Source organism: Podarcis erhardii, assembly GCF_964252035.2.
Source record: "Podarcis erhardii genome assembly, chromosome: 7".
NCBI classification, from domain to species: domain Eukaryota; kingdom Metazoa; phylum Chordata; class Lepidosauria; order Squamata; family Lacertidae; genus Podarcis; species Podarcis erhardii.
In genome coordinates, this window is record NC_138511.1 from 35,900,507 (window position 1) to 35,924,574 (window position 24,068).

A 24,068-nucleotide genomic window follows, 5' to 3' on the forward strand; every position below is an offset into this window, starting at 1 on the left:
GGAAAAGAACTCCTAGAAGAACATTGTAGACATTCCATAAATATAGCTAGTTAACTCAAGAGAAGTCTGCTTTTTCATCAAAAGGAAGCAGTTAGATGCACTAGTTCTTGCTTGAGAAAGGGAGAACTGTGGGTTCTTGTGGAGTAGACAAAAAGCAACCAACACTAACTTGGCCAGAATTTTTTGCATTCTGTATCCTGTGGCTACAGCATCTCTGGATGTGTGTGTGTCGCTAACCATTTATATTTATCCCAGAGCCTGATGTGGGTGACTTCCATGCTCTTTAGGCTCAACTTCTCCGTAATTTTTAATGCTGATAATTGGGTATAGACTAAACCAGGGATGGGAAACCTCTTACTCTCCAAATGTTGGATTCCAGCTCCCATTAGCCCCAGCTTGTATAGCCAATGGACAGGTAGGATGGAGCTGTGGTCCAGCAAACATTTTGAGGGTTCAACTGTTGTTACACTGGCACAAAATTTAGAGTAGGTCCCATTCCCTCTCCTTCAATCCTTTCATAACACCCTTTCCAGGGAAGTGTTCCTGCAGACATGCAATAGGCGTAAAAGCTGGCATATATTTATTTAACTTATTTCCAAACTACAGTTTGTATAATTACCTGGAACATAACCAAGCTTTGAGTTACTGCTCAGAAATGTGATGTAAAAAATGGCTATTCACCCATTCCTCATAGGGATGACACTTCTTACTGGAAGAATCAAGCAGGGTCCTCAAAAGCCATTTGCCTAAGAAATGGCTGCCTTCGTCTGAACAGTCATAAAGGTTGGATAGTTGGTATAGGGTTCCTCATATACTCTGAAACACTCTGCCCATTGATACCTGGGGTGACACCTTTGCTGCATTGTTCGAATCCCCACGACGGGGTGAGCTCCGGTTGCTCAGTCCCTGCTCCTGCCAACCTAGCAGTTCGAAAGCATGTCAAAGTGCAAGTAGATAAATAGGTACCGCTCTGGCGGGAAGGTAAACGGCGTTTCTGTGCGCTGCTCTGGTTCGCCAGAAGCAGCTTAGTCATGCTGGCCACATGACCTGGAAGCTGTATGCTGGCTCCCTCGGCCAATAAAGCAAGATGAGCACCGCAACCCCAGAGTCGGCCATGACTGGACCTAATGGTCAGGGGTCCCTTTACCTTTAAAAGCTTTTGCTTTTTGGGGGGGGGGAGTAGATCAGCTTGTTTTTACCATTTTTATTAGTATTTTTAATGTGTGCTTTGTTTTATGTAAACTGCTTAGATGTTTTGATGGTTTAGTGGCACGCAAATATGGTTAAATAAAAAAACAGAAGGAAGTCCTGTTGAAATCTGTGAGACCAAAGACACAACTACACTTACCCAGCAAAGATAAGTTTCCAAGTGTGGATGTCTGGATGAGGGGCAGTTGTGGGTTACCTGTTAACCCCAGGATTGCCTCCTCTCAACCCACACCTCCTGCACAGCCTGCTTTTTATCTCAGAGCTTGAAAAAAATAAGATGAACATTGTCCAGTGGAAGGAGTTGCAGAGATGAATCTTGGGGTGACAAAAGTATTAAAAGAGCCCCTCCTGCCTGCTAGTATCCTGCCTGCCAGTATTTCTCTGCAAATACTTCGCCTCAGCATAGCATTTTGAGGCAAACACTAGTTTGTACATTTCCTTTTCCCTTAATGAGTTGTAGGTCTGCTCTTATAAGTGATTTTAAATTGGTTGAGACTGTTATCCTTACCAGACTTGGGCTGTAATCCAAAGCACACGTAATGTGGATGCAAGTCCCATTGAACACAGTTGGACTTACTTCCAAGTATGCATGTACAGGATTGGTGTTAAAGATTACAACTGAGACACTGTTCTTATTTTAGTCATATTACTGTGTAATTAGTCTAACTCATCTCCCTCTTCTTTTTCAGTCTTCATGAAGAAATCATTGATTTCTACAAGTACATGTCACCCAGACCTGAAGAAGAAAGAATGCGAATGGAGGTGGTGAATAGGATAGAAAACGTTATAAAGGGTCTATGGCCCAATGCTGATGTAAGGTTAACAAAATTCTGTTGTACTTTACTATTTTAAATATTTCTCTTTCTGCTTGATGATTAGGATGTTCCTCCCCCCAAAAAAACAATCCACAATTCCACAACTAGAAAATGTAAGCCCTAGAATGAAAAATATGGAAATGAGGCAAATATGAACAATTTCAACCTCAGTTGATATTAAGGTTATGATTTGTTGTGCACTTATTCTCAGACTCAGTGTGTTAGGAGCATATTAGAAGAAAGAACAAATTCCTGTACTGAATGGAATATCACTGGAGATTGGAAGCTCCAGCAGCCAAAGTTTAGCAGCAAGACTGATGCCTGGTGTTTTTGTGTACTAGCGGTTGTGGGTCCACAAATCACCCCTTACATTCCATTTCACCACTTGCATGCCTTCAACTGCGTAGAAGGAAAGGGAGCAAAGGTAAGGGGAAGAGAGATAGATATGCCCCCAAATAATTGTAAAACAAACAAGCTGCTGAATTTTGGCTATGATGAGCTTTGGGTTTTATTCTGTAGCTGCATATATTCTGTGACTTAAGTGATTTGCAAAAGAGTAACATGTAAGCAAAACTTGGGGGACTGTTTAATATGTCCTTTACATAAGGTAGTGAAAGCATGCTCTGAAAGCTGCTTGAGAAATTCATTTAGTTGCTTACTGGCTTAACAGACAAGCCATCTTCGCTGGCAGGAAGAGCACCTGTACAAAACCTGCCTGCCCCTTCCCTCTACTCATTCCTAAATCCATACTTTTCCTGTTAACTTGATCCAGTCATACTTGCCGTCCACATCTGGACTGAAATGAAAACACTGCAGTCTTATATTCCATAGAAATATTTCCTGTGGCTGCACAATTCATAGAAAGCTCTTGAACCCTGCCTCCTTTTTAGGGAAGAGGATTTCTTTCTTTCAGGAGTTTGCGTACACTCGGTGTGTTTAAGAAAAAAGATAAAACAGGATCGATGGCATTAAGCAAGCATTTATTAAAACTATGCCTTTATTTATAGAAGCCAGCAATTGTGTCATTTGCTCTATTGCTCCAGGGAATGTGCTTAGACGGAAACATTCCTAGTAAGTGAGAACTGTTCTTGGCATCAGCTGGGCTCCACCATAAGAGTGGCTGAGAGAGGCTTTAATTATCCTGGGGTTGGGACGACAGCACAGCTGACATGAAGAGGAAACATGTTAGATTGGTTTTGAAAAAGAAAGTAAACCTTGTTAAAAAGAACAAACAGTACACCATCGCATTTTAAAACTCTAAATTGTCCTTAGCATGACGCCATGCAGTTTCTTGCATAGGAAGCCTGGCACATGCTTACAAACACTGGTATTAAATGTGGGGTGGCTAGGAGGGTGTGCACATGCCAAGAATCTTTCGGCACCTATCACAGTGACTCTCCCATGTCCACCAAGGAGCCTTGGATCAGGAGCGCAGCTAAAGTTATGCCTGGATTTGCATCACAGAGTCCTCATAACTTAAAGGGCTTTCTAATCTCTGCACACTAGTATTTACACTAAGTCCAGGATCAGTCTTATCACTGATCATTTCTATATAGCTGGTTCCATTGAAAGAGAGTTTCAATTATAAGGTGACCCAGGGTCCTCAAAGCTGAGCAGAATTAGCTCTCTCAGATAAAACCTTGTGTTGTTTTGACCACATTGACTTCACATTGTGTATTGCGTAATTACGATAAGAGTGTGTGAAAGTTCAGTACAGGAAAACCTGCTGGGTGAAAGAGTTTGGCCTCTGAAAACTGACCGGAGGAGCCATAGCTCAGTGGTTCAGGTAATGTTTTGCATGGAGGAGGCCTGTGGTTCAATCCTTTATGCCTTCAGTAGCAAGAATCTGGTAGAAGGTAAAAGATTTCTCATTGCCTAAAATCCAAGAGAGCCACTGCCAGTCAGAATAGACAATCTTGGGCTAGATGGGCAAATAATTCTGGCCTAGTAAAAGGCAGCTTCCTATGTCCCTAAAGATATTAGCTTGCAGGGCAAAGGGAGAGCTACCTGGGGGAGTTGTGCAAGATGGGTGGATCCTGGCTTGCTTTGTCTGTTTCAGTAGAAGGCAGCTTCATAAGTTGATTTGGCAAATACTGTGCTCCTTCTTAAAAACAAAGGTTGAATACGCTTTACAAATCCTGTGGGAAAGGGGTGGGACATATGACTGGCTATTTGGATCCCGAAAACCACTGGGTTCAAAATAATCCTGAAGGTCACTTCAGGTTCTGCAGAAAAACTTGTGTGCTGCTGTGGCCTTCCCCAAAGAGCACATCTTGTCAATTTAAATTGTAGTTTGGAGAACCTGCAGTTACTGTGATTTGTTTGTGCTGGAGCTGTTTTCACACTGTGTGTGTGTGTAGTGACTGTGTTTTCTCTGTTCTGCACAGCTCAGCATGATGATGACACAAAATGTCTAGTTAGCCAATCTGTTTGAAGAGAGCTGCTAAATTATGGCACGTGAAGGATATAATTGAAATTCAGAATTTTCTTAGAAATAAATGGCAGTAGGCACATTGTAGAAGGCTGGCATAACCTGATCAGACTATTTGCCTACCTCAGTTTTGTCAATTCTTGGTGGCACCAGGTGCCAGCTCTCAGGCACCTGATATTTTTATTTAATTGAACCTGGAACCTCCTTCATGCAAAGCAGATGCTCTCACTGAGCTTTGGCTTCTTCCCATTTGTCCAGTCTGGGGGGGGGGGGGAATAGATAAAGTTATACTCATCTCATTTTCCAAGTGTGGTTGAGAGCTTACTTTTTCTTAATATGGGCCCCATCTATTCTATCTAAAGCAGTATCATACCAGTTTAAACCAAATAATCCTGGGAAATGTAGTTTGATAAGGGCACTGAGAATTGTTAGGCAACACGGTCACCTTCCAAGAGTCCCAGTTCTCAGAGTGATTTAACAACCAGTGACTCTTCCCAAGGAAATTGAGGGAATTGGAGTGCTAACAGCTCGTGGCACCTTCACCCAACCACAGTTCCAAGGATTGTCAGGCAAGCAATGAGTGTTTAAAGTGGTATGATGCTGCTTTAAATGTATAGTGCAGATGGGGCCATAAACAGAAACTAGGTTTTGAGTTGTAAAGGCACCAAAAGGAGCAGTTTATTTCCCCCTCCACTTTCAATTATTTTTGTAAGGGTTTGTAAGTTTTAAAAATTGAGTGTAGTGTCACTGTTCTCAATCATTACAATTCAAGTGGTATTTGGAATATAACAGTTATCTAGTTTTGAAATAATTTTGTTAAAGTGCCTACTTAACAACATTACTTTTTAGAATTGGCAATTAGCTGCTATGGTGTTGAATATTCAGAGTTCAAACTCATGTCCTATATTATTCTTCAAGCTTTTCCAAAGTCTGCCAGTTGAGGGCAGCACATTCAATGTTAATTTTTTTCTCCATATGTTTTTGGTGAAGGATTTTAACTTCCTACTTGCATGTTTTTTTCCAGGTACAGATATTTGGAAGTTTTAAGACTGGTTTATATTTACCTACTAGGTTAGTAGTCTTTAATTTCCCCTTATTCTTACACTGAATATCACATTTTTCCTTCCCTGCTTATATTTAACTTGTAAGTCATACTGAAATTGCCTAACAGCTGTTTTGATGTGATGGAGATGAAAAGTTATATAATTTCACCGGAAAGCAAATTTGAAGTTCAAGGGAGTCAAAGTCGCTGTCAGCATCACTTTCCCTTTACTGACCTGGCTGTTGACAGAAGATAGTCCTGCACATTTATAAATTATTGTTTCTAATTATGTATTTCCAACCTTTACCAGTGGAAATCTGGCCAATGTGACTTGCAAGTACAGTCAGAATACAATAATAAAACCGCAGTAAAATTTATTGAAGCTCATCAGAATCCAGGAGAAGAGAGTCTAGCTGGAGCAGACACCCAGTTTATCTTTTGTCTAGTCCCCTCAATCTCCTATTCGTTTCAGCAGGACATTTTGTGATCCTGTGGAGAGGCAGTCTACTTGGAGTAGGCATTGGTTGGTATATTTGCATGCCTCCCTTACTGTCTCTCACTCCTTTCCACAGGGCTGCTTGTATCAGGCAATGCCCTGAGTAGACACTTCAGAGACAGCTGCTTGAACTGTCATTTAGTATTTGACCTAGATGATGCTGTGCAATAAAATACCTACCTGCTTACCTACCTGGCCACCTACTGTGTTCTAACACCAGGCTGGTGATGCATTTAAGCTGGAGGATTAACTGATTTATCGATGCTTCTAACCCACATTTCAACCGTAAAACTCATTGGGGCAGTTTAAAGTTAAAAATCACAATAATAATAAATTCCAAAAACAAACAATGACAGCGGTGTCAGAAAAGAATCGACACAGGGCAGAAGTAGCAAAATGAAACCATTAAAAGCCATGGATGTGAGTTAAAAGCTCAAGTAGGTAGGATGTACTCAGCCTGGTATTTTAATGGTAACAGTGAAGGCTCCAGGCAAAGCTCCCGCGGAGGGAATTCCAAAGATGGGAAGCTGCCATAGAAAGGTCCCTTTCCTGCAGTTGATACTTGCTTTATATCTGAAGACAGGGGAATTTGGAGAATGATCCCAGAAGGTTCACTTGGGTCATGATGGTATTTCAGGTACTTGCTCCCAGATTCTGTAGAATGGCACAGGGGGTGGGTTATCTATGTTGGATATATTTGTGTCATGTTGTGCCTTTGCTGTGGTTATGATTTTGTACATTCCCCTGCACATTTAGTTATATCGCCTCTGTGGCTGTGGTTCAGGGAGTCATAGCGTGTTTCCCGCCCCACCCTATCTTGGATCCTGCAGCTGAGAAACACTCTGTTCCTACAGATTTCCTCATAACCTGTGAGCTGGGAGATATTTGCCTGAGAGCCTTGGGGACTTCAGAGCCATAAGCCACCAAACTATCAGAGATATTAGTTTGTATATTAGCAGGTGGCCATAGAGTGCCGTTTCTCGAACTCTCACTGCCAAGAAAAGTGCTTTGAGTCACTTCTGTTCACTTCAGAAATACATGGCATGAACAGGATTTTAGATCCCTGCCCTAGAAAAGCTTTGTGTCAAATTTAATCACAGTTCTGTGATTAAAAAGAAAGGTCTTTCTGAATTTACTTCATAGAGAATCATCTATTAATCTGCTGCCTCTTAATTTCAGTGATATAGACTTAGTTGTGTTTGGGAAATGGGAGACGCTGCCACTTTGGACCCTGGAAGAGGCTCTCAGGAAACACAACGTGGCAGATGAAGGTTCAGTAAAGGTTTTGGACAAAGCAACTGTAAGTTTTCTCTCTCACTCTCTCTCTGCTTTACTAAAATTAGGTATTCTTTAACAAAAAGAAAAAAGAAATACACTAAAGGAACTTTGTACTGTACAGCTGCCCTTGATCCCTGAAAGTTGCAAGCCAAATAAGTAAATTATTGTTGCTTTTTAAATTCTCTGTATCTGTTAGAAGTGGGTCCTCACACATGCAAATAAGCCCAAAAGATTGAGGAAGCGGCAACAGAGAATGGGCTTGGTAAGGAAAGTTCTCTTCCTCAGCAAAACAACTATGGGGGAGGCTGAAGAACACAAACCATGAATCCTTTCCATGGGCACAAAGTTACTGCAAATGTTGCCAGTGGGATAATTTGCAGCATCCTTTTAAAAGAAGCCTTTCTTGCTTTATTACTGTTCTTGTCCCAGAATCCAGAGAAGCACACAACTGGTTGTGCATGCCCAAAAGAGCTTTGGGTTTGCATTTCCCAACAAACACATCATTTTGCACAGCAAAAGGACTGCCAAAACCAGTTTGGGAACACCGCATTGGGGGTTGTTGTCATTGGTGGTCTGCAGTTCAAAGAAAAAGTCTGGTTTCAAAGGGCATCCTCAAGCCTCTGGTCACAAGTGTTGTTGCATTCTGGCCAAATAATCTAGACTTAAAAATATATATTTAGAGACGAATTTCAAATCCTTGATATATTTTAGCGCTATGAATTTGAGTCTAGTTGCTATTGCTTTTTTCAATGATATTTTCTCAAATCCTTACATGTGAATTCAGCTCCTGATGATAAAGCCACATTTTCTTTCTGAAGTAACATGAGAAGCACCTCTGGGATGTGAATGGCTTGCTTCTTATGTCAGGCCTTACGTGAAGAATAGCTTTATTCTGTGGCCTCCTATCTCCCCCTGCTGCCTGTTCATGACTGAAAAGCAACTGCTTTGTGATTGGAGTACTATTGCATCCCTCCATGGTTGTATAAAGGACCTCTTGTATGTAGCAAAAGGCTGAGCTCTGTGAAGATTGTTTTGTTTTAATTTTAAGTGTGTGCTGTCCTTGTCCAACACTAAGCGTATAGGAGAAAGAGAGTTCACTCTTTGAGATAAATGTGTTGTTTTGCTTTTTCCTCAGGTCCCTATAATTAAACTGACTGATTCCTTCACTGAAGTAAAGGTTGATATCAGTTTTAATGTACAGAATGGGGTAAAAGCTGCTCTTCTCATCAGAGATTTTATCAAGGTTAGTTGATACATGGAAACATGGGCTGGATCTAGACACATCAAAGAAGCATTTCAGTAAAACGCGTTGCAAACTTTGTATGAGAAATCGTGTGAGCAAAAACAGAACTCCACAGCGCCTTCTGGTGTCACAGTGTTAGAATGCATAAACAACGCATATAAAGTGCTTTTTCTTTGCCAGTGTACCTGAGGCCATGGCTAAGCTTCAAGAGATGTAGGCAACATCTCTTGAAAATGTTCTTGAAAATTCATGTTGTTTCTCCTCTCTCCGTTTCTTAAAAAAATTCATTGTATTTCTGATGGTCTCCATATGTTATTGGACTCCTTTCCTCCCATCAGCCTCAGCAAGCCTGGCCAGTGGTTGGCATAGATGAAACTGTGCAGTCCAATAAAATCTGGAGAGCATCAGGTTGGAGAAGGATGCTGCTAGAAAACCTCATCCCAACCATGTTTAAAAGAGAGAAAACAATGAAACAATTGAGAGGGCCAAAGCATTTATATAGGGTATCTCCAATGGTAGATTTGCTCTAATAGAAGCTTTTGCAATCTGCCTGCCTTTCTCCAGGCCTTCCTACATCATGTTGTCTCCCAAAAGCTTCTCCTGATTGTTTGAGAGCTCTTTGGTACAGTGTGATCTGTATTCTGGTGAAAAAGAAGCCTTAAAATGGGAAATGGACTTAATCAGAGCCTGTGAGAAGTTGTATGGAAGGGATGGTAGTCCTGGGGTCAGACCTGGCCTACCCATGAGGCAGGGTGAAGCAGCCACCTCAGGCGGCAAAAGCTCAAGCAGTTGCACCCCATCCACCCCACCCTTTTTGCTGCCACCGGAACACCCCCTCTCACACAGTTTCGGGAAGAGGGAGGCGTCCTGGTGCTAGAAAACATTGTGCAACAATGCTGCTTGTTTTCCCCACCCCTGGAAACACCCCCTCATCTCAATGAGTTTTTGGTAAGAGGGGGGCATTCTGACAGCAGCAGAAGTGGTGGGATGGGCGGAGTGGCAGCAGGAGGCAGGAGGTGGCACATTTCTGTTTCAGGTGGCGAAACGGGACGGGCAGTCCTGCAACTACAACCAACTTGAGCCTGCCTGCATGGCAAAGCTATTCACAAAAAAATGAAATGGAAGTGTTAGCTTTTTGTTTGCCAAAGTGGTCCTTAGCACTTGGCTGCCTAGCACCTCCTTACACACTGCTCATGCTTGCATCCTGGGGAGGTCACTCCGGTGCTGCTAACGCAGCGGTTTGACTTCAACCCCGGAGGCACACTCCATTGTCTCCCAAGACAGAACACCTGACCCTGAATGGTGTTGCTCCTTGTTTTTAATTATTATATCACTAGATGGCACCAGAGGATATGTGTGGATCTGTCTGTGTCTCTCCCCAGTTAAGTAGACTTTTTGAGCAGTCTTCCAGGTTAAATTTTTATTAATTACCATATTTGATTGTACAATTAATGCAAGCATTTGGTAACTCATACTATTTCCAGTATAGAAAGCTCTTATACCTTTAGCATTGGATGAGTTTCCAGAGGAGTTTTGTTTGTTATTAGACAGACAACCAACAGGTTGTACATTTTATGGTGTGTCTGAGAGTACCTGTAAGGTGGCTTAGGGCAATAAGTATGAAGGCTGATTTCACATTTTGTTAGCAAACTGGAAGTTAAAGTTCAGTATGAGAAGGAATCTAGAAAAGGAACCATACAGGCTTGCCCACTAGTCATGCTAGTCCATTATCTGTTGTTTCAGCAAGTAGCAAATCAGCAAATTTGCTTTTTTCTCTTGCAAGGTATGAGTACTTTGAACACCATTGAGTGACAGTTCACCTATTAAGCTGTCAATATCTTCTGAGATCACAGACCCATATTCTTTGTGGAATACAGTGGTAACTCGTGTTAAGAACTTAATTCGTTCCGGAGGTCCGTTCTTAACCTGAAACTGTTCTTAACCTGAGGTACCACTTTAGCTAATGGGGCCTCCCCTTCCTGCCGCACCGCCGGAGCATGATTTCTGTTCTCATCCTGAAGCAAAGTTCTTAACCCGAGGTACTATTTCTGGGTTAGCGGAGTCTGTAACCTGAAGTGTCTGTAACCTAAAGTGTCTGTAACCTGAGGTACCACTGTAAATGGAAGTCTAATTCCCATCTCCTTTTTCTCCCACAGAAATATCCTGTATTGCCATATCTAGTTTTAGTATTGAAACAGTTCTTGTTGCAGAGGGACCTGAATGAAGTGTTTACAGGTGGAATTGGATCTTATAGTCTTTTTTTAATGGCCGTCAGCTTTCTCCAGGTAAGTTGGGAGGAATTATTATGTGCTAGGTCATGAATGGCCTTTCCCTTCTTTTAAGTGTAATATCACTTTAGTAATAGCAGTTCTAAAACATTCACTTGTTTAAACTAATTATTTGTTTTGAATTATTTTGTACCATTTCTGCCAGATGTTTTGGGGATATTTTTATCTGCAAATTAAAATGGCAAAGACACATAAAGGAAAGGGTGTGGAGGGAAGAAGACAGAGGATGAAGATCAGTGTGATAACATCAGAACAATGTGGTGAGGTAGCCTCACCCCAGATACACCCATTCGGCTGCTTTGAGCTGCTGAACTGCCACTGTTACGGGTGCTACATAATTCTTGTTCCGCATTTTGTTAGAAATTGATCTTTTATTGTGGCAACACTTAACAATTTGGAACTCCCTTCCTACTGACATCCGGCAGGTGTCTTCACTGCACTCCTTTCAGCATGCCTGCTTTGTTTTGTTTAAGCAAGCCTATCCAGATATGTAGAATATTGACAAGTGTTTTAGTCTGGTTTTGCATATCCCAGGTCCCAACTTCAGCTCACTTACTATTCAGTGTATTTCATTCACAATCTTGTTAGGTCTTTTTCTGTGTTAAGTGTACATGTTGCAACTTTCCATTTCATTCCTCCTTCAGAAGAATCCTGTGAAGGTTGATCATTTATTTTGTTCTATTTTATAGATTTGGGGCAGGGAGCAGAGTAAGGTAATGACTTGCCCAGACACCCACAGAGTCTGAGTGGAAGTCTTGGGGCATTTTGCATCGGAAATAATTGAGTGATGGGATATGTGCAAAAGCTTTTTGTGTTTTGTCCCCTGAGCCAGCTATTAAATTGGTTGATTCTTTAATTTCACTATTGATTTTAGTGTTTACATGGATTGTAAAGGAATCTGGAAATTTTTTGCAAATAATTTTTTGTTCTTGTTTCCCCTCCAATAGCTACATCCCAGAGAAGATGCTTGTACCCCCAACGCCAACTACGGTGTCCTTTTAATAGAATTTTTTGAATTATATGGGCGTCATTTCAACTACCTGAAAACAGGAATCCGAATAAAGGACGGTGGCTCATATGTGGCTAAGGATGAAGTGCAAAAGAATATGCTAGATGGCTATAGACCATCAATGTTGTATATTGAAGACCCACTGCAACCAGGTATTTGGGCTTTTCACTAGGCCGTAAACAATTTCTTGGAGACTTTTAACCCAAGGATGCAACAAAGCAGCAGTAGTTCCTGAATTGTGTACAATCTAGTTTCAGGTGATTCCCAACAAATTGGGGGTCTAAATGGTACAAAATGTAGTAATATAAAACTGGTATTAAAAAATGATTTTATATCACAAATATATATATAACACAGATGACCCACGAAGATGACCCTAAGACCAAAATGTGTCTGAGTTTATTTTAGAGTTGAGTTAATTTCAAGTTATGTTTGTTTGGAATTGTTTATATTATATAGAGTTTTAGAGTTGAGTAATATATATACATAAGCCAAAAGTAATAGCACGTATGTCTAAAAGTGACCCACCTTATATACACATGCTCACATATTTGTATACATACATACACACATGCTCTCTCTATGTGTATAATGTGTGAAATTTGCAAATATCTATATTGTGTGTTTTAATACATTGCCATTCCGTAGCTGCAACTTGTACAGTAGAAGCTGGAAAGCAAAAAGCTGATGTATATATATGTATATGTATGCAGGTTTTGGTGTCCTCGGGTGTCTTCCCGTGTAAAAGTTGGGGTGTCTAGGCGACGTTTCGACGAGGTCTCACTCGTCATCTTCAGGCTGGTGCTTTCGGCTTCTTGTTACTGGAACAGAGCAGGATCTAAACGTCGCCTAGACACCCCAACTTTTACACGGGAAGACACCCGAGGACACCAAAACCTGCATTCCTGTACCCGTGAAAATCTACGAAAGCATGTATATGTATATGTATATGTATATGTATATACATATATATACATATATATACATATATACATATACATGTGTATATGTATATGTATATGTATAAGTATATGTATATGTATATGTATATGTATATCCCTCACCTTAAGGAACACTGAGGAAGACCATAAAGTCAAAAAGCATTTGGGATAATTTTATTGAGTTGAATAATTTCAGGTTATGTTTTTAACTGTTTTTATATTTGTGATATAAAAGTGCAATATTTGTGTAATAAAATTGCTTATTACTTCATTTTGTATTATTGGGATATTTAGATCCCAGTTGATTGGTAAATTACCTTGTTTTGTTTTGTTGTGACTAATTTCCTTTTTGCAGTGTAAAATCATATTATATTCAGAGAAAATGTTTACCCGTTACAATCACCCTAATTGTTGTTTTCTTCTTTTAAGGTAATGATGTTGGCAGGAGTTCTTATGGTGCCATGCAAGTGAAACAGGCCTTTGATTATGCATATGTTGTTCTGAGCCATGCAGTATCGCCAATAGCTAAATATTATCCCAACAATGAAAGTGAAAGGTAAACATTATATATCCCAAGTTGGATCCATTAGTGATGTCACTCCCCCCCCCATCCTTTAAAAATCCAGTTAACCTTTCCTTTCTCTTAAAATGTTCACAGTATATTAGGAAGAATTATCAGAGTAACACAAGAAGTCGCAACATACAGAGACTGGATATCAAAGCAATGGGGAATGCAGAATAGCACAGAGACGTCATGCAATGGTAAGATTTTCCTATATGTAGGTTTGCAGAACCCTTGAGGCCAAAAGTTCACTTTAGATCCTGGCAGGGAGGCCTGTAATATAGGTATAAAAGCTTCTTCCGATTCAAGAAAGTTTGATTTGCATTATGGGCAGTGGCACAAAAAGCTTCAGGCATAATGGAGCTTGCTTCTTAGTAAACATATATAAGATTGCATGGACAGATACAGAAAAGCACAGGCAAGAGGCCTGCAAGCATAGGTTCATGATCAAGAGAGAAAAAGTTGACTTGATAACTGACTACTTTGGTAGAAAGAACACAGGGAGTAATAAATAGTGACATTCTCAAATAGAATAGAATATAGGCTGTGGAAGTTCCATAAGCAGTATAAGATACTTGGGTTGTATTTGGCAGATTTTTTTCTCAAGAGTAGGCTTGCTGAAGTCAGCAGATGTGATTTAAGTCCATTAATTTGAGTGGGTCTACTTGAGTATGACATACTGTAGTTGGGAGTTCTCATTTTAAAACAAGTTGTTAACCCTCATGTGTTGCAGACTGAAATGTTGACAGCAGAATCTGCTGAAGGCTTGATCTGGCAGTAGTCCCTTCTGTTGTCATAACAAGTCAAAAAGAAAACCAAAGCTGCATAAACTTAAATTGGCCACTCACTAAATCAAGGCCTGTTATTCCCAGATATTCTTAACAGCATAAAGCCTGTATGGAAGCATGCAGACTCTGATGATCCAGACTACAATATTATTGAAAGCAGAGAACAGGAGGTAGAGGAGAAACAACAGTGTCAAAGAAAGCTGAAAGAAGTGCAGTTGACTATGCTTTTCAAACCACCTGTGGCTGATACCCTGTGCCCATTTACTTAAAAGTAAGCCCCATTGAACACAGGAGTTGCTTCTAAGAAAACATGTTGTTGGGATGCACTGGAGGGATGAAAGAACTGTTGCAGGCAATTTACTAAATACTCCTATTCAGCAAAGGTTGATTTGTTTTATTGATATAGACCTAGGCCCCAATTCTAAACACACTTACTAAATATAATGGAGTTTGCTTCTGAACAAATGTGCATAAGATTGCACTGATGGACACAGAGAAGCAGGGTGGAGAAGCCTGCAAGGAAAAGAAAAATCATGGTCCAGAGAGACCAGAAAGGTTATTTGATAGCTAACTATTTCAATGCAAAGAACTGAGGAATAAAAATAAAAATGAATTGAGATAAATGATCATATCTATACCTTGACAGAGAGTCCTTGTTCTATGCAGCATGTGTCAAAACATGAGTCTCTGAGGAGTGTGTGTTTCTGGTTACAGAGATAATGCCTTCCTCCCAAGAGTAGTATATGTGTTATAGAGAACCACTCTGCCAAAGAGTTGTTTGTGCAAATCATGGATTTTAACCGAAGTTTTAGCAAATTCTTTTGACGTAGCATTAACTGAAAAGTTCCATGTCTGTAATAGGCACTTGGAGCACTGTGTCTCTGACAGCAATCTTTGTTACACCATTTATAAATACTTTATGCAACTTTCCCAAAAGCTCAAAAGTAATGTACAACCAACAAAAATGCTCCCAAGTTCTAAAGTTTAAAATGACATTTCACTTAGCTTTCCATCATGTCATCCTCTTTCAGCTATGCCATCCTTGGTGTGTCTTTAATCTAGCAAATCTTATTAATCTGTCCTGCCTTGCACAAGCTCTGTCAGGATGAAGCAAAGTTAGATCAGACCAACACTTGGATAATTACCTACAATATTTTAGAGAAACTTAACTGGATTCAACTAAATACCCCCCAATCCAGCTAAAGTTAGTAATGAAGAAATCCCTTGGGGAGTAACAGATCTACATTAGTTGTGTTCATTGTGTTAACACTGGTTTCAGTAGTACATAGACATGGCGGAGTTATTTTGTTAAAAGCCACGGTCTCAGACTGGATTGCTGCCCTGAATGCCATTTAACACCTATTGTCATTCAGGGCTATGAAACAAATTAAACCCATCTTGCATGTCATTTTTGCACTAAATGCATCTCAGCTGCAAGCATGATGCAAAAGTGGAAACTGATTTTCTTTACAACCCATTGTTGGTCTGAGAAGGGAGCACAGTGTGTGTTCATCTAACACAGGGGTGGGGAACTTGTGGCCCTCCTTATACTGCTGGTGTACATTTTCCCCAGACTGTTCACCATGCTGCGTGGGGCTGGACCACATATTCCCCGGAATCCAAAACTCTCTATACTGTTGTGAGCAACTTCGTTGTTGTGAAAGAGTGCTTATGTGCTCACTATTCTGTACTTTTTAACAGGTAATGGGGTGACCTTGATAGACAACCAGCAGTTGGACAAATGCAACAATAATCTTTCCGAAGGGAATGAATCACTAGGGAAACCTAGAAGTAAAACAGAGACACCAAGCAAACACTCATCAAATTCTTCATCAGGCCCTTTATCATCATCATCTTCTACACTCTCCAGCTCCAGCGACGTAGTAAGTATCGTGCCCTGGTCACTGTCCCATTGGATTATTGTAATGCACGCTAGCTTCCCTTGAAGCAGTGTAGTTACCCCAGCTGGTCCAGAATATAGCAGCCAAACTATTGTCTGGAGCTATATGGAAGGCCATATTATGTAATTCTTGTGTTGTCTTCACTGGCCACTGTTTCCGGGCTCAGTTTGAAGTGCTGTGGCTCTGGTCTTTTAAAATAAAAACCTAAGTTGTCAGGGAACATGGTATCTTGGGAATTACCTTGTCCCATATGAACCCATTCAGAAACATTGCTCGTTTTCTGAGGCCCCCCTTGTGATACCACCGCTGGCAGAAGTTCAATTAATGGGAGCAAGAAAAATGACCTTTTAAAATTGTGGCATCCAGGTTATGCAATGGCTTCCCCATAGAAATGTGCCCACCCCTCCAGGAACACCAGCTTTTAAAAGGGCTCTAAAGACAGCCCTGATCCAAGGGACATTTTAGTTAAAGATTTCAGAATTGGATAAGTTATTCCTTTTGTCTGTTTTGTATTGTGCCAATAGTCTTTTTTATAGTAGTATTCCCCCCCCCCCTTTGCTGCTTTGTGTCTTCATGCAGAGAAAGGCAAAATCAAACTGCTTTGCTCAGGAAAACCCCCTCCCACCACCACAAAGTTGTTTTGTGTATTTAGGGATGGGCCGCTTTGAATTTTCCTTGCCTCAAATGGTATCCTTATAGCAAACAGTTTAAAAACGAAACAAAATTGTGAAGAGTTGCAAAGGCATATTTGTTTGCACTCAGTTATAAACTCATTCTTATCTTTTAGCTCCCGAAAGCTGTGCTTACATTATCAATTAAAACAAGACATAATAAAAAAATGAGATACAAACCTGTGAGAGGGGCAAAAAAGCATAGGACAGTTCAAAAGTTTGGCAAAACACAAAAGCATGTAACAAATGAATAAAAAGCCAAGGCGAAGGCTAGTAGTCTGCCTTCTTCAGAAGAAATTCTGAAATCTGGATGCCCTAGTCAAAAACGCCATTCTGCCAGTCCCAGCCACCTAAACCTCCAAGGCAGTGGGAGATGGAACATGGCAGTCCTCTGAGAAGAGTGCAAAGGGTGGTTAGTGACACCAGGGTTTATATGAGTCTGATCTTCAAGGAACATAAGTTTTAAAATGAAACAAAACCATACAGAGCAAGCACCTCTAAGCATACTTTAAAGCAGCACCTTTGTTTATGCAGCCCAGCGATTATGGCAATACCTGCTTTTCTATTTTATGTTCTTAGAAACTATATAGTGGTGCCTTGCAAGACGAAAAGAATCCGTTCTGCGATTCTCTTCGTCTAGCGGTTTTTTCGTCTTACGAAGCAAGCCCATTGACGGATTAGCGCTATTAGTGGCTTAGCGGCTTTTAGCGGATAAGCGGCTTAGCGGCTTAGAAAAAAGGGGGGGGGAACCCCGCAGGAACTCGCAAGACATTTTCGTCTTGCGAAGCAAGCCCATAGGAAATTTGTTTTGCGAAGCACCTCCAAAACGGAAAACTCTTTCGTCTAGCGAGTTTTCCGTCTTGCGAGGCATTCATCTTGCGGGGCACCACTGTATATGTTAGTTTCAGTGGATGCCCTAAAATTTGGTGAGCGCTGATTGTTCACATGGGAATTCCAAAAACCACAAGATGGAAGTTTAAAATTTCCAGAAAGGGATATACTTTCCCCTACTACTCATACAGTAGTGAATGCTTGCAATAATTAGGCAATTGTCAGGATTCCCTGGTGTACCCTTGCACACATTCAGCATCTCCCGGACTGAGATGGTCTCAACCTGGTTTCAATATGATGCTTTTGCTTTCTGTCTTTTGGGTTTGATATAAGCAGCATGTGCTTGTACAGCTGCACTTGTAACTGGCAAGGCATATAGCTCACCAGCCCTGTATCCCGGCCCAACAGAGACTAGGTGATTCTCCAGCTTTCACTGCCTGGGACAAAAAACCAACCCAATGGGTGCTGAAGCTCCCAGCAGCCCTTAGTACATTGCTGGTGGGTCAGTAGTTGTGCAGGCCTAGCCTTCTAGATCTGGGTTTCCTGGAAAGTGTATTGGCATCTGTAGGATATGAAAGAAATTTATGTTTGTAAAGGACCTGCCTCCTTAGGCATTCCTGGTGCCAGACATGAGCCAAAATGATCAGGACAGCAAATATTTGCCAGACTTGCATTAGCCTCTGAGATAATTAAAAAGAGGGGAAACGGTGTATGAGTTGGGATTGTCTTAAAGAGCTCTCTCTCCTCTAGCCTCATGGCTTCCATAGAAGCAGATTATCCAGAATATGCAAAAAGAGCTAATTCCTTAGGCCTCTCTAACACGATAAAAGCTAGTTACATAAAGAAAAGGCGGGGAAGTATTGGATTTTATGCAGCTGTTGGTGGGTCTAAAATAATTAGATGGATGCTTGCATCAATCCAGCATTTTAAAAGCTCATTTTTGTGGAGAATATTTGCATAGTACATACATGAAATGTGATTTGGGAACATTCCCTCGGTACAAATGTGATTCTGATAGGTCACTGGATCTGGGAGCAATAAAGCGCCCTTATCACGTCTTATATTTGAGAGCAGTAGTCCCTTACCTGGTTGTAGTTTTGAAGGTGCTGACCATCTGAAAGAACCGGCCTCTCCTGTCTTTCCCCTTAACTGACATGTTCCTGCTGATGCCTGTTTCCCAACAGGAGTCTGATGGAACACCATGCAAAACCTCTAAACAGCTGGGCTGCCGCCAAACTACAGCAAACAGAATGGCTACTCAGGACATATCACTGGGATCCACGCAGTTGAGTGGGAAAATACCAAGTGGCCAAACAGTGAATGCATCCAGTGTTGTAAACAAGTCCCAGGTTGGTAGGGCATTGGGCTCAATCACCTTGGTCCCCTTCCTTCTTCCACTGCCAGCATTATTATCCTTAAGTGGCATCCCCACCCTGCCCGGGATTTCAGTACAGCATTTTGTTGCTTGCAGAAATTCTGTAACCTCACGCTTAACACAAGCTAGCATATTTTCCCATGAGGTTGAAATCTGGAGGGATGGGGTCTCTTCCCCCTGCCCCTGACTCTTCAGAGATTGATGGTAATGAGGAGGCTACTAAAATAAGACTTCTCTAGCAATAGGAAAGGGATCTATAAAAGGGGTTTCAGTGGTCACGAAAGAAATGTAGAGAAGTACATTTTTAGGCCGTCGTTCTGAGCAAATGCCTGTCCAGAGCGACGTACAATTGAAACCTAAGATAAAAAATAGTGCAAAATTTAAAACTCTAAAAGCTCAGCTATTGTAAGTCATCAGCACCTGACACAGAATGTTCTGCCTATATGCTTTGAATCGTTATGATGTGTTCACACACATTTTATGGGGTACCTGTGTAACATCCTAAAACGGTTGCCTTATTTGCTTCTTCAGTTTTTTCTAGGCCACAGAGAATCAAATGTATTTTGGGAGCAATGGAACAGTAACACAGTCTCCGCAGGTGTAGATCTCCTTAGGGCTTTTGCGTATTTTTATTTAGAGGCATTGTTTTGACAAGTGCAGTGGTGCATTAGGGTGAGGCTATTGCCATTCATCTATACCACAGCATACCTTCATTGAGATTCCTGCATTGCAGGGCGTTGAACTAGATGACCCTGGGGGGGGGGTGTCTCTTCCAACTCTATAATTCTTTCCAGTGAACATCGTTTTAGCTGTGTATTTTCCCCCAATCAAGTAGCTATTTTAATTACTACTTATTCGCCTATATTTTTTAAAATATTTGATGGCGCAATAGCACAGAAATGAAAATGCATTTTCAAGAACTTATTCAAAAGGGATTAAAAACCACTGCCTTTTGCTTCTTTCCTGTCAGTGCCATGCCATTTAATCTTTAAAATGTGGATGTGCTTTTGCTCTTCCTCCTCTTCCTCTTTTTTAACATGATTGGAGTAGTTGCACAATAGTGCTGAGATTTTGAAAACTCCAAGCCAAAATTTTAGACATCACTTTTAACAATTGGTCAGTAGTTCAAAAAATGGCATTTGCCCACTAGCTTGAATAGCAAGTAATTGAGGTGCATTCAAAGAGATTCATTCTATATACCCTCTGAAGGGTGAGAAGTCTGTTGAGATTCCATATGTAATAATAATAATAATAATTTTTATTTATACCCCGCCCTCCCCAGCCAAGGCCGGGCTCAGAGCGGCTTACAAGCAATAATAAAAACAAGATGAATGATTACAACTTAAAAACAAAATTAAAATACAACATTAAAATATTGAAACATTAAAATATTAAAATGTAGCCTCATTGCAGGAGGAGAAGGAAAGGAAAAAAGAAGGAGAGGGAGGGAATCAAATTGCCTCCAAGCCAAAGGCCAGGCGGAACAACTCTGTCTTACAGACCCTGCGGAAAGAAATCAGGTCCTGCAAGGCCCTGGTCTCATGAGGCAGAGCGTTCCACCAGGCTGGAGCCAGAGTTGAAAAGGCCCTGGCTCTGGTTGAAGCCAATCTAACTTCCTTAGGGCCCGAGACCACTAGGGTGTTGCTATTTATGGACCTTGAGGCTCTCCGTGGGGCATACCGGGAGAGGCGGTCCCGTAGGTACGAGGGTCCTAGGCCGTGAAGGGCTTTAAAGGTCAAAAGCAGCACCTTAAATCTGACCCTGTACTCTACAATGGAAGATTAATTATAAAGCTGCTAGGAGCTGCTAGTTTGGAGTAGCCCTGGAAACTTCACATAAACTTTCCTGATCTGTATGTGACTTCATTCCTTGTGTGGAAGTACCATGGGGTTCTTGCCTCTCTGCTCATGTAACTGTGGCTCATGTGTTGCGAGAGCAAACGACCTGTATGTAGCGAGGGTGCTCACACTGGCTTTCTCGTCTTCTCCTTTGCAGCACGGATCCACGAGGTTATTCCGCACTTCTTCCAACAAAGGCTTCCAGGGTCCAGCAAATTCAAGCCATGGCACCTCGGTCATGAACAAACAGCACCAAGGCAGCAAATCACACCAGTTTTTCCACGGCAAAAAGAGGAAACACAAGAGGGACGTGGTCCTTCCAGACCTTTGTAGATAGTTCTCCTATCTGACAATTTTGACTGTTCTTCTGTGTGCAATGATCTCTCTCATGCTACAAGAGTAAGTTGGGACAGTGAATCCCCAGACCTCATCTGGAGTCTCAAAAGACTATGGGAACGTTGATTAGCAACGCATTTTAGTTTTTATTTTTTCCAGCTCGCCACGGAACAGATCATGAAGACTGATAACGGCAAAAGGGGGGGAGGGAGGGAAGAGGGAGCAGCAAAAGGCCACTTATGTGGCGAGTTATATGCTACCACAGGGTTGTTTAGGATATAAAAGCTTGAATGTAAAATAAATATTTCCCATCAGCTTTTATGCTGACCTGTAAGGGGGGGTAGTATTCAGTGTGTTTAAGGGGTTGGTAATGAACTAAAATAAAAGGATAAAAAAGTGAAAAAAAAATACTATATTTTGAGGGAAGCCCAAAGTTCAAAGGAGAGTGAGTAAATTCACGCATGATAATTTTTAAATTATTTTTGCATATATTTACCATTTTATTGTGTATCTATAGACGACCATATAGGAAAACTGACATTTGTAATAGTGGATTTGTTAATACTTTTTACATAACATTGCCATTTAAATTGTAGAAACATCCCCCTCCTTTTCCCTCAGGACTAGCTTAAAAATAATAATAATCTGAACTGTCAGCTGAACATCGGACAACGTAGTGAGTTATATGGCTCAGAAATTGTGGTGTGCTTCCCCCCCCCCCTTAGCATTGAAATGATTTAATAGCACATTTATGTGTCTGTACATGTTGCTTCTCTGAAGGAAAAAAGGCAGATAAGATGCAGGGGCGCAAAGACTTGTTTATAAAGTGTAAAAATGCATCATGTGTCAACTTGGAGCTTGTATTTCCTCTCGCACAAGTGGAAAATGAACTCTTCACCTTCTTTCTGATGTGCCATCTTCTCAGGCAAAAAGGGTTATTCCAGGTTAGTTTTCATCAGAAACCTTAGGTTTTTTTTATTATTGATAGGAAACCAAGCTACTTGAGGGGGGACAGGGAAGGAAGCACTTTGCTACATGAAGGAAAACATCTCAAGTTCATTGGTGATGTCTACATTTTGGGACCTCCTCTAAACCTTATGTCTTTTTTTGTGCCTTCATCCCCATTTTTTTTCTCCTTTACCTTGCAACTTTGTATCTTTTTCTTAAAAAAAAAACCTTGAGAAATGGAACTGTTAAGGCAGTTGGGAAAAAAAATTCCCTTGTTATCTCATTCCTTTTTCGGTATATTTTTAAATCCACTCAAAGAATTAAACGGTCTTCAATAATGGAAATAAATTTGTATTGCTGTCTAAAGAGCTGAAACCTTTTTCATATCCAAGTACTTCTTTGTCAAAAATCTCCCATCCCACCTTTTAAAAACATTTGAACATTTCCTAAGCTCAGCCATGGGTTTTAAGACTGACAAGAAGTTCATGCGATGAATGCAAAATGGGACATGTAGGTTTGTAGTCACTTGCATTGTTTGCAAAAAGTATTTGGAGCACTTTAATTGATAGAATGTAAAGTGACTTTTACTGTAACATTTTTCTTTGAAGAGGAAAGTGTGTTTGCGTGCGTGCGTGCGTGCGTGCGTGCGTGTATTCCGTATGTAAGACTGTTCAGTGTATCCAGTCTGGAGAATGATGATGATCCTTTTATGAGGAATAATAATTAGCTTTTAGATGTTTTCTTTTATAATTGCAGACCAACTTGACCTTTAATAAGCACTGATCTAGTGCAAAAGCTTTTTAAGTAAAATAATGCAAAACGACCAAAAACTGTCATCACTGAAAACTTAATAAAACACACACTCTTGATGGTAAAGCATTTATTTAACTTCCAAGGAAATGGAGGAGGGAAACACAACCCAGCCCACCCTAATGCTCAAGAACACTAAGCTTAAAGGAAAAAGAATGTTAACCTGTCAATGTTTTCAATTTTAGATCCATATTCTGTTATGATCAGTTTTTATCAACAATATTTTTGTTACTATAATTTGCTGCAAGTACATTATGCATTATTGAAAAGTATTTATTTTGAATTTTAAAAATGTTTTATAACTGTGTAGGCCTACCTTCACTGCTTTGGGAACAAATTCTAAATTATAGTAATCCAGTATTACTAGCTGCTGTTATCAAACGCTGTTACAAATGTGTAATACATCGATCTGTATTACTTAACCACACTGAAGGGTTGTTGTTATTATTTTTATCATTATTTAATTTTTCTTCTTCAAAGAATCACCCTCATTGTTGGAAACAAATGTTCTGTCGGGATGCAGAGTTTGGTGTTCCAATAAGCATGTGATTATTTTAATGTGGTGGTAGCGGGAAGATAATCTTGATTCCGTTGTGAATCTTAGGTTTGCCTCAATTTATGGTTTTCATAAATTTTAATGGAAAATTAGCTTTTCCTGGACTGCTCAAGTTTCATTTTGTAAACAGTATATTTCTTAACAGAAGACAACATCGAAGAAAAATAAAGCATGAAGGAGAAATTGAGGTATTTACTTTGCCTCAGATTACCAGCATTGTATTCATGAAACACTGTATGTCTAAGCAAAACTTTTATTTAAACTGGACAGTTGAACTGTTCGCCTTTTTCAATCTGAAGTAAAAAGAAAATAGCTTCGAGTTTTGCCTGCTCATTTATCTTGTACATTTCATCTTTGTATTCAACTCAAGTCTAATTCCTTTTTTGAGTTTGAATACTTTTTTGTGAACATTTTGTGGAAATATATATAGATATAAAATAAATGTTTAAACACCCACATTTTTAAAAATCATTCGTGACATCCATTTTCTTTTGAAAGGCATGCGATTCCACCCCCACTCACCCCCCATATCCACATGCGCACAATCTCCAGCCACCCACTGCAAACTCCAAATGGCCAGACTACATAGGAGCATAGGAACACTGAACGAGACTCGGCTGGCCTGTCTAGCTCAGCGTTGCCTACAGTGACTAGAAGCTCTACCTGGAGATGGCACCTTCTGCATGCAGAGCAGATGCAC

General features: G+C 40.6%; 1 protein-coding gene and 1 long non-coding RNA gene across 3 annotated transcripts in view; one reads left to right on the forward strand and one right to left on the reverse strand.

Annotated features, from left to right (window-relative positions):
* Positions 1–23,687, forward strand: part of TENT4B (terminal nucleotidyltransferase 4B) — a 48,967-nt gene extending 25,280 nt beyond the window's left edge. Inside the window, exons 2-12 of one of the 2 annotated variants that reach the window (XM_081870209.1) lie at positions 1,899–2,022; positions 5,480–5,526; positions 7,173–7,293; positions 8,407–8,514; positions 10,671–10,799; positions 11,750–11,963; positions 13,182–13,308; positions 13,411–13,514; positions 15,804–15,985; positions 18,690–18,854; positions 20,876–23,687. In XM_081870209.1, coding sequence (XP_081726335.1) covers positions 1,899–2,022; positions 5,480–5,526; positions 7,173–7,293; positions 8,407–8,514; positions 10,671–10,799; positions 11,750–11,963; positions 13,182–13,308; positions 13,411–13,514; positions 15,804–15,985; positions 18,690–18,854; positions 20,876–21,055 — 1,501 coding nt within the window. In that variant the 3' untranslated portion in view covers positions 21,056–23,687. The remainder of the gene's footprint in view (positions 1–1,898; positions 2,023–5,479; positions 5,527–7,172; positions 7,294–8,406; positions 8,515–10,670; positions 10,800–11,749; positions 11,964–13,181; positions 13,309–13,410; positions 13,515–15,803; positions 15,986–18,689; positions 18,855–20,875) is intronic. The other variant, XM_081870210.1, reaches the window with a different exon arrangement.
* Positions 2,986–5,160, reverse strand: LOC309346516. Its single transcript, XR_014158657.1, has 2 exons — positions 4,032–5,160; positions 2,986–3,939 (listed from the first exon to the last, which is right to left on the reverse strand). It is a non-coding gene; the product is annotated as an uncharacterized lncRNA (long non-coding RNA).
* Positions 23,688–24,068: the final 381 nt, after the last annotated feature.